The sequence below is a fragment of the Carassius carassius genome, chromosome 14 (genome assembly GCF_963082965.1).
Source record: "Carassius carassius chromosome 14, fCarCar2.1, whole genome shotgun sequence".
Lineage (NCBI taxonomy): Eukaryota > Metazoa > Chordata > Actinopteri > Cypriniformes > Cyprinidae > Carassius > Carassius carassius.
In genome coordinates this window covers 28,925,159-28,943,124 of record NC_081768.1, presented here as the reverse complement: position 1 = coordinate 28,943,124, position 17,966 = coordinate 28,925,159, and the positions used below count along the sequence as shown (strand labels likewise).

The 17,966-nt window shown below is 39.7% G+C and overlaps 1 protein-coding gene across 1 annotated transcript in view; it reads left to right on the top strand.

The window, feature by feature from the left end:
- Positions 1 to 6,490: 6,490 nt before the first annotated feature.
- Positions 6,491 to 17,966, top strand: part of plpp4 (phospholipid phosphatase 4) — a 289,271-nt gene continuing 277,795 nt past the window's right edge. The window contains exon 1 of the mRNA XM_059566817.1: positions 6,491 to 6,896. Coding sequence (XP_059422800.1) covers positions 6,808 to 6,896 — 89 coding nt within the window. The 5' untranslated portion in view covers positions 6,491 to 6,807. The remainder of the gene's footprint in view (positions 6,897 to 17,966) is intronic.

The following is a 17,966-nucleotide window of genomic DNA, read 5'->3' as shown; positions in this document are numbered from 1 at the left end:
AGTCGCGACCTTAATTGCTTGCACAAAAATTTGTTTGTTCATTTAAACTATTATGTGCAGAGAACTTGAGGGTGAGAGAGCGTGAGGTCTGCAGTCTTGGCCATTAGTTGATTTCCTTGTTTTTGTGTAGGTAATACGCTGTCATATATGTTTAAACTTAAATAGACTATCTATACAAGTAGTTATGTCTCTTTGTATTATTTTTGCCATTGACAACATGCACAACCAGATGTTCGAATAGTTCGAATATTCGTGTATTTTTTAGAGGGAATATTCGAATGTCATTTTTTAGCAATTTTGACAGCCCTAATGTACATAGGTAGCTAGCAACCAAGGAAAACAGCTGTTAAGCTAATAGTCACATTTAGTTGAGTAAGATCTGGATACTGCTGGAAATGCTGCTATGGGGTATCCTATTTATTATTTTAGGATTTTTTTTTGCCCCAGTGAAGCATTTCTGTTAATATAACTGATAAGGTAGTCAACCTAATTCAATATCAGCAGAATAGTGTGGTACAGAAAGTCTATGTCCATAGAAAAAGTTCTTGATGAATAATGTTACTGATACTTAATGGTCAAAAACAATAGCAAAAGTAATAGGTCAGTTTTATTAAAGTGATTATTAGATTTTGAATAGCTAGGTTGGGTTGTATACTATATTGCCAAAAGTATTGGGAAAACCCCTTCTAATGAACAGGTTTGACTACTTTAGTCATTTCCATGAATACAAATCTGAATCGTTAAGAATATAATGATACTTTGGGTAATATAGTGTATGTTTGGTGTGGCAGGGAGCCCAACCTCATATTCTTTCTTAGGGCCCTAAATTGCTTACGGCACCCCTGCGTGGCCTCATCCAAAACTGGTGCCTCTCGCCCTCTCAAGGCGTTTCAAAAGATGGCCTCATGGCCTCCACGTCTCCAGTACTTCAGTTGGGCCTACTCCGTATGCGGCCCCTTTACGCTTTTCCCCCAAATGTAATCAGGCAAATCAGGGAATGGAGGTACTCCACTCTGCTTGGCAGAGCTGTCTCAGCTACTCTCTGCAGTCCCGTGGCCCATCCCCCTGAGATGGAACCTAGTCTCTCAGTCGAACAGAACAATATAGCCCCCCCCGGCCAGAGCTGTGGGCTCTGCACCTTTGGCCTCTCGATGGGAACCTGCGGACCTCTCCGAGAGCATGCTAGATACAATCTCTCAGGATAGGGCTCCATCTACTAGATAACTCTATGCCCTTAAATAGTCTGACTTCTCTGCCTGTGTACAGCCTCTGGCACAGACCCAATTTACTGCAACATATCTCTGATATTGTCATTCCTGCAAGAGCTGTTGGATAAGGGTCGTTCCCCTTCTAGGCTCAAGATCTATCTAGCAGCCAAAGCAGCCTCTCACACTTATATAGCTGGCCAATTGGTGGGCAAGAACAACCTAGCTGTTCACTCAACCCAGCCTGCCCCATCACCATCCCAACATGGGATCTGCCCATGGTGTTAAGGCCTCTGAAGAGCCTTGCTTTGAGCCGCTACAGTCCATTGACCTTTTTTTCCCTGACACTAAAACAAATGCTTTTCTACTTGCATTATTATTGTTAAAGCCTATCTCTGTGAGCCCCACCTGCCTCAAATTCAGGCCCAGGTACTCCAAGGTCGTCCTGAAGCCAAGGCATGGTTACATACCTAAAGGGCTTTTACTCCATTCAGAGCACAGGTAATAACTCTAGTGGTGCTTGCTTCTTTGGAGCAAGACCAAGAGTTGAATTTACTCTGTCATTTCAGGGTGTTGAGATTTCATATTGAGCGTTCCAGGGGGATGGAACAGCTCTTTGTATGCTTCAGTGGGGGGTCTCTGGTCTTGAAGCAGATACTTTTCAAATGGATAATTGACGCTATTGCGCTAGCGTGCTCTTCTTTGGGCCTACAATGCCCCAATGGGAGTAAGAGCCCACTCAAGTAGAGGAGTTACCTCTTCCTGGGCTTGGTCTAGCGGTGTGTACATTGCAGAGATTTGTGCAGTGGCCAACTGGGCCTTGCTGTCCATGTTTATCAGGTTTTATAATCTGGACATCCCGGCCTTACAGGCCTGGGTTTTTTCTGTTTAACAGGCTCACTCTTGTCATATGACAATCCAGTGTTTTCTGGCATTTGGTTTCTTCCTGTACACTCTTGGCACTCACTGAGTTCCCAGGCTGTAGAAATGTTTTCTTGGGATGATTAGTTAAGGCCGTGCCGACCTCTGTGAGTTTGCGCCTATTGCCTCCTACTGGGTTTTTCAGCAAAATACTTTATCTCTCTGGGCCCCTTTCTAGTGCTTAAGGGAAGTTCAAGTATTGTCGTTCCTCCAGCACAGCATGGCAGTATTGTACTGGTTCCACATGGTGTCTTAATCAAATGTAGTATGAGTAAAAGTATTTGTAGGGAACATACTCGGTTACTAACATAACCTTGGTTCCCTTTCAGTCGTTAACTCTCTACGACATGTCGGATGACCGACAAATTCGGATATTGCTTAGATAGACCAATCTACTTTGAGTTTAAACTAAACGAGCCAATGGACGTTGGCATGCAATTGTTGCATTCAGCAGCCGCTGATCACAGCGGGAGTATAATTAGGCATATAATTAGGTTATTAGGCTATTGTTCTGCTCCTGATCTCCTTCTCTGAGTCTGCAAAATGAGTCAAGCACACTCTTTGAGGGCTCTCGTGTTGGTGGTACAGCGCTTCAGCAGCAGTGAGTTTCCCATGTTGAGTGGGTTGTTCACAGCAGGCTGCACTATCCCCTGTGTGTGTTGAAGGCAGCCATCTCCCTTGTGTGCTTCAGCACACTTAAAGAGCAATTTCTCCAAAAGTGTGACGGTCACAATCGCTGCCTCATGTGTCTGGGCATAAAGCACACTGAGCTGGCTTTCGCAGATGAATCATGCTCCCATTGCGGGAGGATGACCGTCTCAGGGTGCATCTCAGTCAGCTCCATTGTTCAGTAGTTAGGGCACTGATCAGAGAGTCGGTCATTTTAAGGGATTGTCTCAATCGAAAAATCCCACAATGCACCACATAACCTAGGGAGCACTATGCTCCCTTACCGGAAATAACATCACATTTCTGAAGTGCAAATGATTCACTAGCTTGGGAGCTGATTGATATGCACCCTCAGAGTGCCCTTGATGATACCTAGATCTGGGGTTCCCTCACATGTCGCAACTCGCCTGCCATCTCCTCCTTTGGAGTCAGAAGTATCTGAGGTAACTTCATACTGCTCCATTCCTGGGTTGCTCAACCAAACAGCTGGCGAGCTGGACCGAGATGTGCTCCTGGGAGAATGGCGACTCCATCCCCAGGCACTCCAGCTGATTTGGAGACATTTTGGAGAAGCTCACTCACTCGAGGGAACACTCAACACAGACGCACTGGCACACAGCTGGCAACAGGGCCTGCACAAGTATGCATTTCCCCCAGTGAGGCTTCGTGCACAGGTACTGGAGCTAATGCTGCTCATGACCGCTCCTCCTTGGCTGATTCCTCTGAGGAAGGATCTACTGACTCAGAGAAGGGTCACCCTGTGGCATCCACATCCAGACATGTGGAAAATTTATGTGTGGTCCCTGGACAGGATGCAGAGATTCTAGATTACCTACCCCAAGAGGTAGTTGACACCATCACTTCAGCGAAAGCACTGTCTACGAGAAATGCTTACACTTTGAAGTGGAACCTGTACATCGAGTGGTGTTCTACTCACTGAGATGACCCCTGAAGATGACAGATCAGAGTCTTGCTGTCCTTTTTCTAGCAAGGGTTGGAGCAAAGGCTGTCTCCCTCCACCCTTAAAGTTTACGTCGATGCTATGACTGCTAACCGCGACCCAGGGAAGGGAAGTTGCTGGGTAAGCATGACCTGATCACCAGGTTCCTTAGGGGGCGAGAAGGTTAAATCCTCCACAGCCCCCCTCTATACCCTTTTGGGACCTGACTCTAGTGCTCACAGCACTACAGCAGGGCCCATTTTAGCCTTTGCAGACAGTTGAACTGAAATTTCTGTCAATGAAGACTCTGCTCCTGCTTTCACTGGCGTCAATCAAGAGGGTAGGGGACCTGCACACATTTTTGGTCGATGATCTGTGCCTAAAGTTCTGAGGGGCTGATTCCAAGGTAACCCTGAGGCCCCGGCCCAGCTACGTGCCCAAGGTTCCCTGGTTGTGAGCCTGCGAGCACTGCCCCCTGAGGAGGCAGACCCAGCCCTGGCTTTGCTTTGTCCCATCCGAGCATTAAAATGTTACATAGACTGGACACAAAGCTTCAGGACCTCACACTAGCTCTTTGTCTTCAATGGAGGCCGGCAGAAGGGGAATGCTGTCTCCAGGCAGATGATGGCCCACTGTATAGTGGATGCCATCACCCTGGCTTATCAGGCACAAGATGTGCCCTGCTCATTCAGGATGCAAGTTCACTCAACTAGATGTATTGCATCCTCCTGGGAGCTTGCCCGTGGCGCCTCGCTGACAGATATTTGTAGACCTGTGGGCTGGGCGACCCCTATTCTATAGCCTTCATGTGGAGCTGGTATCCTCCTGTGTTCTCACCTCAAATGGGTAGAAGCACTTAATGGCCCCGGATTCGGGTCGGCTTGCTTTAACTGCTCCCGAGAGTCCATAGAGTAGACCCTGTTGAGCTCCTCCGTCCCCTTGGTAGCCAGACGTCATGGAGCTTCCGGCGCCAGGCCCTCACTCGATGAATCTTCGAGAACCGGTAGAGGGCTGGGTTCCGTATGTAGAGACCTAAGTGGATCCCATATGTCTAAAGTCCACGGTACAGCCTCAGAAACCGTGTTCCCTGGCAGACTTCTGCCAATTCTAAGATGGTTACAATCACTTACAATCTTCCATATGCACCTAATGGTTGTTCATAGGTATAATTGATTCCGAAACCTCCTTTGGGTATGCTGGGGCTTCCGCAGTGTTGAGAGTGACCAACTGAAAGGGAACGTCTAGGTTACGTATGGTAACCCTCGTTCCTCGAAGGAGGTAATGGAGACATTACATCCCATCGCCACAGCTACTGTACCACCGCTGAGCGGCCGGGTCACCGGCTTGGCTCCTCTGTGAAAACCTGAATATGTGGTGCACCTGCTGCCTACTTTGATCACCTGCTTACTGTGACCAGCAGCAGCTGGATGCAATAATCGCATGCTAATGTGCATTGGCTCATTTAGTTTACACTCAAAGTATATTTGTCTATCTAAGCAATATCCCAATTTGTTTGTCATCCGACATGTAGCTGCATGGCTCAGTCTTCGCTTCAGTCGAAGTAACCTGAGCATCCTTTTTGCAAAATGCCCACTTATATAGTCAAAGTCAAAAGTCACCTTTATTTATATAGCGCTTTAAACAAAATACATTGCGTCAAAGCAACTGAACAACATTCATTAGGAAAACAGTGTCAATAATGCAAAAATGATAGTTAAAGGCAGTTCATCATTGGATTCAGTTATGTCATCTCTGTTCAGTTAAATAGTGTCTGTGCATTTATTTGCAATCAAGTCAACGATATCGCTGTAGATGAAGTGTCCCCAACTAAGCAAGCCAGAGGCGACAGCGGCAAGGATATAGCCAGATCTCCCCGCCCATTCTGGCGGGCTTCGCTGCCATAGGCTCATGTAGCTCTGCTGCCGAGCCATTGGTTCATTTTTAATTTACTGCACAAACTAATTGCTATGTTAGTACACTGCACTGCGTTATTGAAAAGGCTTAGGCCCCATAGTGTCTTAAGCAAGATGCAGTACCCGTTCCTGTATCTCAGGGAACAGAGGTTACGTTAGTAACTGAGTATGTTTGATTTTGAGTAGTAAAAAGACCTAAGTAAAAGTGCCCACTTAATTTTACCCATACACAACCAAAGATTTTACTCATTAATATTTACTAATTTCTATTGGGTTTTTGGCTAATTGCTTTTGTACAATTTAATTTAATGTTATAACTACTTAATACAGTACTACGTTTTTTTTGCACATCTAAATGTTATTTTAATATGTATATTTCTAACCAGTCTAATAAGGACTGTTTTTTTCTCTGTTGAACAATAAGAGTTCTGCTTTTTATTTTGTGTGTATGAATGCATATTTTTACGCATAATTTGAGACAATGTATACATCAGCCTATATACTGTGCAACATCATGCATTAGTATAAAAGGATAAATAAGGAGTAGTGAAAATATATTTCCGAACATTTATAATCACAGATATGGTAATACTGTAGCTGCAAGCTATTCCCATCTGAAATCGTTACTACATAATGGTATTGCCAAAGACACAATGGCACAATAACAGTCCAGTGACTAAAACACAAAATATTTGGAGAGCCAAAGGAGTAAAACGGAAAACTCATTGTCTGGCCGCATAGCCATGGTAATGCAAATCTAAAGGAGAGAGAGGAGGAGAGAGAAAGAGCGAGAGAGAGAGAGAGCGCGCGGACTTAATCTCAGACACTTTCATCAGTGAGCATCACCTGGTTTAGATGCTGTTGTCGGGTTCCGTCCAGCTCACCGCACCGCGTCCGCGTTCAATCCTCGCACTATATTCTTCTTCTGCACCTTCAAAAGGAACAGAACTCCCTTACTACATACTACAACTGTAGTACAACAGGGACATTTCAACGGTACAGGGTACATCGGTATTTTCCAAATGAACACAAAGCGATAGATAGCTGTAGCTGTCAGACGCCCAAAGTGTTGCGTATTTAGGACAATACTGGTCTACCACCGCTTTCTTTGGTTTCTGCGTTTCGTTTCTTTCAGTCAAAATTCGATTGTGTGAACAACATGAAGATGTCTCCCCCAGACCGAAGGAAATACGTGCGTGATCTGGCGCTGGAGATTGCAGTAAGAGTGCTGCTATTCGGAGTTTTTGTGTAAGTAGGCTACCTGCATTCGCCAGACATGCATTCATATGCGTGCACATTATAATGCAATGTCATATGCAAGATGTGTAATATATAGATAAAAATATGACGCGCTAGTGGAAGCGTGGCTTAAACAACAAGACACCCATTCAATTGAACTGGTGTAATTGTAAATAAATAATAATATTAAAAATGCTTGTAAATTCAGCAGCGTTTATTTGATATTGAGGTGTAGGACCTTTTTATACCCAGGCTACATCCGTTTGATCGGGTGTTTCAAAGTTTTGAAATGTTATTAAATGTATCTTAAATTAACAAGGCAATGAACTGGGTAAAAGAGGGTAACACTTTACTTGCAGATTGTACTTAATTCATTGATAATACTCTACAATGCACCTTATATGCTTTGTAAAATTATTGTAAACAATAATAACATGTATTAATAATGTAGTTAATGAAATGGGAACTGTTTTAACATAGAATAAAAATATTTATAAACATGTAACCATCTAAAGGATTACAATTTATATTATAAGATTATGAAACCATTATATTGCCCACATACAGGCTTCAAGTAGGCTAAGTGTTACCAAGGAGATTTCTTGAAATGCAAAAGCAAGCACCAACATAACCTGCAGATAGAATAAGATGGGAAATTCTGACTATAGCAAGAGACAGCCTTGTGCTTTGTGTGCAAAAAGGTTGTTGGGGTTCTTAATTCAAGGATTTCTGATAAAAAAACAAAAAAAACAAGCAACCTTTATTATTATTATTTTTAATGTTATTTTTAATAATAATGTTGCAAGAGCTGATGTCATATGATGACCTACTGTTATAATATGTTGGCAATAATGAAATTAGATGATTTGTATGAGGTTATTAAGAAATAACTTATGTATTTTCATTAATCTTTTTGTAAATTGCTTCTGCCATGCTATATAATTTTCACTCCCTAGAACAGTACTGCCTGCTCACATAAATATACAATCAGCTGTGCTTCTCAGTTTATTCCATTGTTTGACTGAAACAGCTGCAGATAAATGTTTAGATAAACCTAAGCAATTCATGCATGACTCCTGGAATTTATTGTGATATTGCAATCTGAAGAGGAAAATTAGGATGTGCATGCATGTATCTGTGCTTTAGTCACAGGGGGAATCAATGTGATGTCTTAGACTACAACCCGAATTCCAGAAAAGTTGGGACGTTTTTTAAATTTTAATAAAATGAAAACTAAAAGACTTTCAAATCACATGAGCCAATATTTTATTCACAATAGAACATAGATAACATAGCAAATGTTTAAACTGAGAAAGTTTACAATTTTATGCACAAAATGAGCTCATTTCAATTTTGATTTCTGCTACAGGTCTCAAAATAGTTGGGACGGGGCATGTTTACCATGGTGTAGCATCTCCTTTTCTTTTCAAAACAGTTTGAAGACGTCTGGGCATTGAGGCTATGAGTTGCTGGAGTTTTGCTGTTGGAATTTGGTCCCATTCTTGCCTTATATAGATTTCCAGCTGCTGAAGAGTTCGTGGTCGTCTTTGACGTATTTTTCGTTTAATGATGCGCCAAATGTTCTCTATAGGTGAAAGATCTGGACTGCAGGCAGGCCAGGTTAGCACCCGGACTCTTCTACGACGAAGCCATGCTGTTGTTATAGCTGCAGTATGTGGTTTTGCATTGTCCTGCTGAAATAAACAAGGCCTTCCCTGAAATAGACATTGTTTGGAGGGAAGCATATGTTGCTCTAAAACCTTTATATACCTTTCAGCATTCACAGAGCCTTCCAAAACATGCAAGCTGCCCATACCGTATGCACTTATGCACCCCCATACCATCAGAGATGCTGGCTTTTGAACTGAACGCTGATAACATGCTGGAAGGTCTCCCTCCTCTTTAGCCCGGAGGACACAGCGTCCGTGATTTCCAACAAGAATGTCAAATTTGGACTCGTCTGACCATAAAACACTATTCCACTTTGAAATAGTCCATTTTAAATGAGCCTTGGCCCACAGGACACGACGGCGCTTCTGGACCATGTTCACATATGGCTTCCTTTTTGCATGATAGAGCTTTAGTTGGCATCTGCTGATGGCACGGCGGATTGTGTTTACCGACAGTGGTTTCTGAAAGTATTCCTGGGCCCATTTAGTAATGTCATTGACACAATCATGCCGATGAGTGATGCAGTGTCGTCTGAGAGCCCGAAGACCACGGGCATCCAATAAAGGTCTCCGGCCTTGTCCCTTACGCACAGAGATTTCTCCAGTTTCTCTGAATCTTTTGATGATGTTATGCACTGTAGATGATGAGATTTGCAAAGCCTTTGCAATTTGACGTTGAGGAACATTGTTTTTAAAGTTTTCCACAATTTTTTTACGCAGTCTTTCACAGATCTGCCCATCTATACTTCTGAGAGACTCTGCTTCTCTAAGACAAAGCTTTTATAGCTAATCATGTTACAGACCTGATATCAATTAACTTAATTAATCACTAGATGTTCTCCCAGCTGAATCTTTTCAAAACTGCTTGCTTTTTTAGCCATTTGTTGCCCCCCGTGCCAACTTTTTTGAGACCTGTAGCAGGCATTAAATTTTAAATGAGCTAATTAAGTGGATAAAAGTGTAAAATTTCTCAGTTTAAACATTTGCTACGTTATCTATGTTCTATTGTGAATAAAATATTGGCTCATGTGATTTGAAATTCCTTTAGTTTTCATTTTATTAAAATTTAAAAAACGTCCCAACTTTTCCGGAATTCGGGTTGTAGAGGAAATCTGTCCTTCGGTCATTCTTATTTGTACAGTTTGTACAGTTTATTTGTACAGACTTGGAACTTAATTCTGTCTTGAATAAAGAAACATTACACAGAAATATAACATTATCTAGAAAGATCAAAAAAGGCAAGAGCCTGGCTGCCTGAGGTTGATTATTACTAAAGCAAACACCACTATTACTACTCATGACTCATCCTGCAATGTTTGTGTTCTGGACATGAATGATACCTTGAGGATTTAAAACAAACAAACAAACAAAAGAAAAAAAGTTATTTTCAGAAAACCATGTGACTTGAGCCAGTTAGCAACAACCTAGCAACTACCTAGAACACACTAGCAACATAACACCTACTCAAAACACCCTAGCAACTGCAAAGCAATACTCTGAAAACCACTCACAACACTCTAGCTTTGTGGCAAGTGCCACTCTAATTTTCTTTAAGCTATTATTGTGGTGTATATTTAGGTTTGATTGTGGCATTTGTTCATGTGTAATCCAACATAGTAAACGGTTGCACAATTTTACAATATCTGTTCTCTTTTTTGCTTTTCTGGCACTTGATCATTTATTTAACCTGCCAGGTGTTGTCAGCTGCAAGAGGAATCAAATGAAACTCATTGTCTTTACAATATGAGTCCATGAATAGAAATGCTGGCCTCCAAGCACAATATATGCTGCCTGTCAGCAATTCCATGACCTGGCCCAGATTTGATGTGCACTGAGATATCAGCCGTCAGGAGGTGTCATGCCTTCTGAATGCTGAACACAAGATAAGACATCCATGGTGAAAAAAGTTATTTATTTATTTATATTTGAAGAGCAAGAAAGCATATTAAAGCATATATTTAATGGAATAGTTGAAAATTACAACCTCATGTCATTTCAGACCTGTAATTATTATTTTTTTCTTTTTGGAATACAAATCAAGATATCTATAAAATGCATCTGCTTATTGTTATTATTATTATTATTATTATTATTCACACAGTGATGCCATTGTTTTAGACACTACTGTGTTTGACTGTACAGAACAAAACTGTATGTCAAAACATTTGTCAAATTGGCAAGATAATCTTATTATTGTTATCATTGTAATAATAATTGTTATTATTATAATTTCATAAAGGTACGTATGTAATGATGTACAGGGAAATGAGAAATTAGTAAATGATGATGAAAGAATTAATAAATGATGATTTATTAAAAATTTCACTATACACAGTTAATAATAATAATAATAATTTCACCCATAATACATTTCTGTAAGTCTGAAAAAGCATATTTAGGTTGGTTAAGATGAGCATCTCTGACATTATATTTCATGATCCTGGAATTTATCATGATCCTATTTATTACTGATTAAATATTGCATATTTAGACATAAGCTAAGGTTGATGTTGAAAACCATTATTCCACTGGTTGACATCTTCCATTGGTTGTTCTGAAAGACAGGCAGTGGGAAACATGCTATAATCTGTTGCTAGTAGCATGCCAGCAGCCTCGCAAATGAAGCACTGGAATAAAGCAATCTGGAATACGCAGATGAAAGTAGACCTGAAGGTTTGCTCACCGGAGCTTAACCTGGCTGCAATTGTGTCTACAGTATGTCTTCTGCCTCTCTGGGCCAGAAACTCACACTTGATCAACACAGAACTTAGTTGTAATGTCTCTCCCCTTACTGACCTGAGTCTTTCGAAACAATACATTTATCGTTTTCTGATGAAGAGAATATTGCAGCCAGGCATTTTAGTGTTGTGATTCGCTGTTGGCATCAGAGGTGTTGCAACAGTGTGGCCCACCCTTCTTTCCCTATGATAAACTCATCTGTATACTTCAGTTTTTCTTACATTTTCAAAAATGTGCCTCTTTTTTTTTCAAAAATCAACACACAAATACAAGAATTCCACACGCAAAATGCCTCATATCTCTTGCAAAATTAAGCACTGGAATCAAAATATCACAAACACATCTCAAAAGCAAACATTTGCTAAAAACTTTGCCATGATATTAATTCCTGTTAGATTTTTGTGTAACATAGAAAATTGTGTGTTGTGCTTTGCAAAACGTGTTTTATGAAATTGAAAATTGAGTCAAAGGCCAAGAATTAGTGTATGGTTCTGCAGATTTGGTGTGTACTTCTGCTGTTTGAGTCAGATTTTAGAAATTGTGTGACAAGTAAAGGTTTTGTATGTAAGCAGCTGAAAAAAACTGTAAACTGTATCTAAAGCATGCCATTAGAGCGGTTTCTTCAATGCTTCACCTGCACATTGTTCAATTTCCGAAAAACCACCATAATGGCAGAATAAAACAGGTATAAACAATCAAAATGATAGAAAAAGTAAAATTTTTACTGTTAAATTTCTTATAGCTCTCAATGGGAATACTTATTTCTCTGATCAAGTATGAAGTGTATGTGTTGCAGTTTCTATAGATTTTTAGATTTCCAAACATATGAATTTGGATAGATCTTTGTGGCCCCTCTTTGTTTAATCACTGGGTCCCATGAGTGGTGCATTCAGAGTTGACAAGTCATTTTTATGGCGGTCCCAACCTAAACCTTAGGAATGAGTTTCATAATGGGTGAAGGACAGTAAGTTACATAGAAGACCAATGAAAAATCCTGACCTTTCCAGCGCTGTTACTAGGGGTCTTCCCTTCTTGCCCTCTAAAGGGCATATGGCAGTTGTCCTAGTAGCCTTATCTGATGGACTTTTGTTTGTATGTCCACCAAGATACGATAAAGATGCAGCATATCTTTCTCCACAGTGACAGTCAGAAAGGGGCCCTGGAATGGCATAGAATTTGCTGTTCACTATACATGTCCTAGTAACTGACCATTTCAAATAATACAGAATACAACAAGCAGCATTCTCTTATAAATAAATAAATAAATAATTAAGTTAAATTAAAAAAAAAAAAAAAAACCCTCAGGAAGGATCAATAATGTGAAATCATAAGATCTTGCCAACTATGTAACCAAACAAGCTTTCCAAGACCATTTACCTATGCCCACACTATACATTTTGCCCTTTGCCGAACTTTGTATTATGTTTTAGTTCCCTTAAGTAGAGTTGCGACTTGAGAAAAAGCGGTTTCCATTTTTAGGAAATGACATTTTGTTCCATTAATGGAACTGAATAATGGGTCTGCAAGAATATGCCAGTGCACATCATCCATTTAGGAGTGAATATTCTGGACAATGCTTCTCTCAGTGCAATCAATCTGACATTGTTCTGGAACTTTTTTTTTTTTTTTTAGATAATCAATGTGATTCTAAAGGGTGTCCAAATGTTTGTTGTGTCGCATGCCTGTGTTGCATGATTGACTAGCCATGGGTTGACAATCTATCATGTTGTAGAGGGACCTTTTACTTCATCCATTTTTTTTTACAGCTTTCACACTGTTTTTCAATTCAGTTTTTGTTTCTTTAATAAATGACATTGGCATCCCTGCATTGCAGGGACACTGTTTTTTTTAAATTGAGAGATATTTGTTGATGTTTGTTGATCTTAATTTTATGTCGTTACTTGTTTTTCATCTTTCATGTTACACATAACGTGGATTCAACTGTACTTGTAGAGTTCAAAATATCCAAATCTGTGTCAAGTTTGAATACAAGTCCACTCGAGAGCATCTGAGTCTGAGTTTGTTCATATTTGTAGTCCATGTAGTCCATTTCATGTAATGAAAGCACTTTTTTTGTGTGCTGTTTACAGAACTTTACAATAATATTCTAAGTACTTTAAATAGAATCCATGTTGTAACCAGTTTACATGAAATTTCATGAAAAGGCTTCAGCTAGACACTGGTTCTCCAGGACTAGATTTGAAGAACACTTCATACTATAGGCTTTAGTCTACATTACATCCTAACCAAACCCTTATTTGCTTGCTGCTGCTAGTTGCATCTTGTAAAACTGCTACACATGGCAGTGTAAAATGTGAAATACTGTTTGTTTGTTTTGTCAGTTTTACTGTACTTTGGAACAGTGATGGCTTCAAAGTGAACGAGACAAGATTAAAAGCCATAAAGTTCCAATTTTGATTTCATGGCGTCTTTTACCACAGAGAGTGTTCTCTTTTGAGTGGGTTTGCATGACTGAGTACTCTCAGTGTTGGTGCTAAAGGTGGTTGAGTGGGTTTCATCATATCTAAAAGCGTAATGGTTTCTTTATTCTCCATTCTAATATTTATAATATATGCCATTTGAACAGTTGGGTAAGATAGTATGATAAAGTCCATCATTACAAACTTCAAATAGTTGCTTGTTAAGAGGCTGTTCGGGTTGGACACATTGTACTATATTTTTTCCATCACAGCAATAATTATCAGTGAATCAGGAGATAAAGAGGGTTATCAGTGAGGATCTCAGTAAAAGCTACACTAAAGAGCAGGAGACCTGTCTTCTTCACAAATCTGCTGTTCTTGAGCGGAATTTTTAAGGAGTATATGTTTCCTCATATCACAAGAGGTATTTTAGATTTTACTAATGTTAAGAAAGTGTTTTGTTGGTGCCAATAGCCTTGTAGGCAGAGTTGTTCAGAGTCCAGGATCACAGACTTTTACAGACCCCCCCCCCCACTATAATGAAAGTAAAAGAGGACTGTAGCTGTTCCAAAATGACAAAAAGCACCATTTGTCATGATCCGGGTTCCTCCTTTCTCTCTCCCCCTCTTGTGGTCATCCTACACTCTCTTTCTCTACACCATCACTTTAACTTCATTAGTCCCAGCTGTTCCCACTTACCCAATCCTTCCACCTGTTTCCCCTTTTCCCTGATTCTTCCTGCTATTTCTACCTCCGCTTTCTCTAACCCTTTTGTCAGTTTACTCCTAGCGATCAATGCTGAAGACGCATCTCTTACCTGCTGTATCAAGTGTTGTCCTGTCCTGTCAAGTCTCATCCTGTGCGGTTTGTCTGGAAGCCATTGCCCTTCACGCTCCTTACTGTGCTCTACCAACTCAGACGCTGTGGTCCTGAACGGACGCGGTATCCAGCCTACGGTACCCACGCTCTCTACAGGCTTCGCCTCTCACCGTACCCTCTATTGGGATCTCTCACTGCACCTGGCACGGCTGCTGCTCATCCCGAATCCCTGTCAAGTCAAGTCAAGTCACCTTTATTTATATAGCGCTTTAAACGAAATACATTTTGTCAAAGCAACTGAACAACATTCATTAGGAAAACAGTGTGTCAATAATGCAAAATGATAGTTAAAGGCAGTTCATCATTAAATTCAGTAATGTCATCTCTGTTCAGTTAAATAGTGTCTGTGCATTTATTTGCAATCAAGTCAACGATATCGCTGTAGATGAAGTGACCCCAAATAAGCAAGCCAGAGGCGACAGCGGCAAGGAACCGAAACTCCATCGGTGACAGAATGGAGAAAAAAACCTTGGGAGAAACCAGGCTCAGTTGGGGGGCCAGTTCTCCTCTGACCAGACGAAACCAGTAGTTCAATTCCAGGCTGCAGCAAAGTCAGATTGTGCAGAAGAATCATCTGTTTCCTGTGGTCTTGTCCTGGTGGTCATCTGAGACAAGGTCTTTACAGGGGATCTGTATCTGGGGCTCTAGTTGTCCTGGTCTCGGCTGTCTTTCAGGGCAGTAGAGGTCCTTTCTAGGTGCTGATCCAGCATCTGGTCTGGATACGTACTGGATCCGGGTGACTGCAGTGACCCTCTGATCTGGATACAGACTGGATCTGGTGGCTACGGTGACCTCGGAATAAGAGAGAAACAGACAAATATTAGCGTAGATGCCATTCTTCTAATGATGTAGCAAGTACATAGGGTGTTATGGAAAGTGTTTCCGGTTCCGGTTTACCTAATTAATGCAGCCTAAAAATCCTTTAACGGATTTGGATATTAAAAGCATATTAGTATGTTATGTGTAAGCCAGGTTAAAGAGATGGGTCTTTAATCTAGATTTAAACTGCAAGAGTGTCTGCCTCCCGAACAATGTTAGGTAGGTTATTCCAGAGTTTAGGCACCAAATAGGAAAAGGATCTGCCGCCCGCAGATGATTTTGATATTCTAGGTATATTATCAAATTGCCTGAGTTTTGAGAACGTAGCGGATATAAAGGATTATAATGTAAAAGGAGCTCATTCAAATACTGAGGTGCAAAACCATTCAGGGCTTTATAAGTAATAAGCAATATTTTAAAATCTATACGATGCTTGATAGGGAGCCAGTGCAGTGTTCACAGGACCGGGCTAATATGGTCATTCTTCCTGGTTCTAGTAAGAACTCTTGCTGCTGCATTTTGGACTAGCTGTAGTTTGTTTACTAAGCGTGCAGAACAACCACCCAATAAAGCATTGCAATAATCTAACCTTGAGGTCATAAATGCATGGATTAACATTTCTGCATTTGACATTGAGAGCATAGGCCGTAATTAAGATATATTTTTGAGATGGAAAAATGCAGTTTTACAAATGCTAGAAACGTGGCTTTCTAAGGAAAGATTGCGATCAAATAGCACACCTAGGTTCCTAACTGATGACGAAGATTTGACAGAGCAACCATCAAGTCTTAGACAGTGTTCTAGGTTATTACAAGCAGAGTTTTTAGGTCCTATAATTAACACCTCTGTTTTTTCAGAATTTAGCAGTAAGAAATTACTCGTCATCCAGTTTTTTATATTGACTGCAGACCTACCTTAATAGCTGTCATGATGAGATTTAATGAGAAAATATGGTCATTGTGCTGACTGTTCACTGGAAGACAAGATTATCAGGGAATAATAAACGTTTTTATTGTTACCCGCTGAAAGCTATTGTCAAACTTTAGAAGGCTTACAAAACAGCAAACAAATCATAATATTGACTAGTTTTATGAAGCCTTTTAATTCTTTATAATTCTTTATAAATTTAGAAAGCCTCAGTCTTCATTCTGAATTAAAAAAGTAGCATACAGAATAATATTAGGGCCAATATATGACATAATTAATATTTTGGGGTGAACTTATGCTCTTATGTGAACTTACTTATCATTATGCTCCCAAAAGGAGTACTTTGACCAAAAAATCTGCTTATGATACTAAAGATCGAGTGCATTAGTTGGTCGTGCCATCACTGAAAAAAAGTGTTTCACTGGATCGTTACATCTAATTACTTTACTTTTTATCAACTTTCAATTTTTACTTCGGAAATAATTAACCATCCATTACTTAATAATGTAAATAAAGTTTTTAAGTTTAATGAAATCTCAAATTATACTTTGTCTTAATGTTTCCTCTTTGTATTAACTTAATTATTTTAATTTGCATCTAACCAAATATCCAACAAAATACAATTTAAAATATTAATGTAATATAAAGAAATGTATTTACTTTCAGAATGTGTAATCTTATCATCGTCTAAGATGAATGACTTCAAGCATCAAACTTTTGACAATTTATTTTGTCATAATACAATTTTTTGTACAATGTGTACAGTATCCTGATACAAATGCATACTAACAATGTAAACACATCATAAACTTGAAATTTTTTGTCATGAAGCATTTCTACAATGTGTATAGTATTGTTAGAAAAACACATACTGTATAACAGTCTATAGTATCCTTATACATAGACACACTGGATACAATGTAAATTCACCATAAGAATCAGTTTCGAAGAGAACCATTCAATCTTTCCATGAACAGTCAGTTAGAAGTGACTACACAATAAAACCTTTAGAAGTCTTCTGAAGTTAAAACAAGTTTGGCCCAAAAACTGCTTTAAAATGTGCAATGTAAAACAATTAATAAGTTTATATAAAAAAATGTAAAATAAATGTATATAACATTTATAAGTTGTCAATACATCTTTTTGAAGGGGGTGCTGAAGATGCCTACTTGACACATGGCTCTTCAGAGAACTCCAAATTTTAAATGAACAAGGACAGTCTGAATAAACACAAGGATGAGTATGACGGCATCCAAAATTCATATGATCAAGCTTAAAATGCTTGAGAAGCTCAGAATGCTTGTCTTTGGAGACACCACAATCTTTGCATTATCACATTGAGTTACTTGCCAACGAGAATGGTGAGGTAGAGCATAGGAGAGAAGAAAGATAAATTACAAAACTGACCTTACAAAGTAATAATTAAAAGGTGCAAATTACTTAAGTTTTTCATGTGACTGGATTATTCAAAACCTGTCCTAATTGTTGTTCAGCAGGACCCCATCCTACAAAAGACAAATTGAAATGACAAACTGGCTCACATAAAAGTAAACAGATGACTTCTTTGCCGGGTATGCTGGTCGATGCAATACGTTAAAATAAGTGTTTAGGCACATCACTAAAGA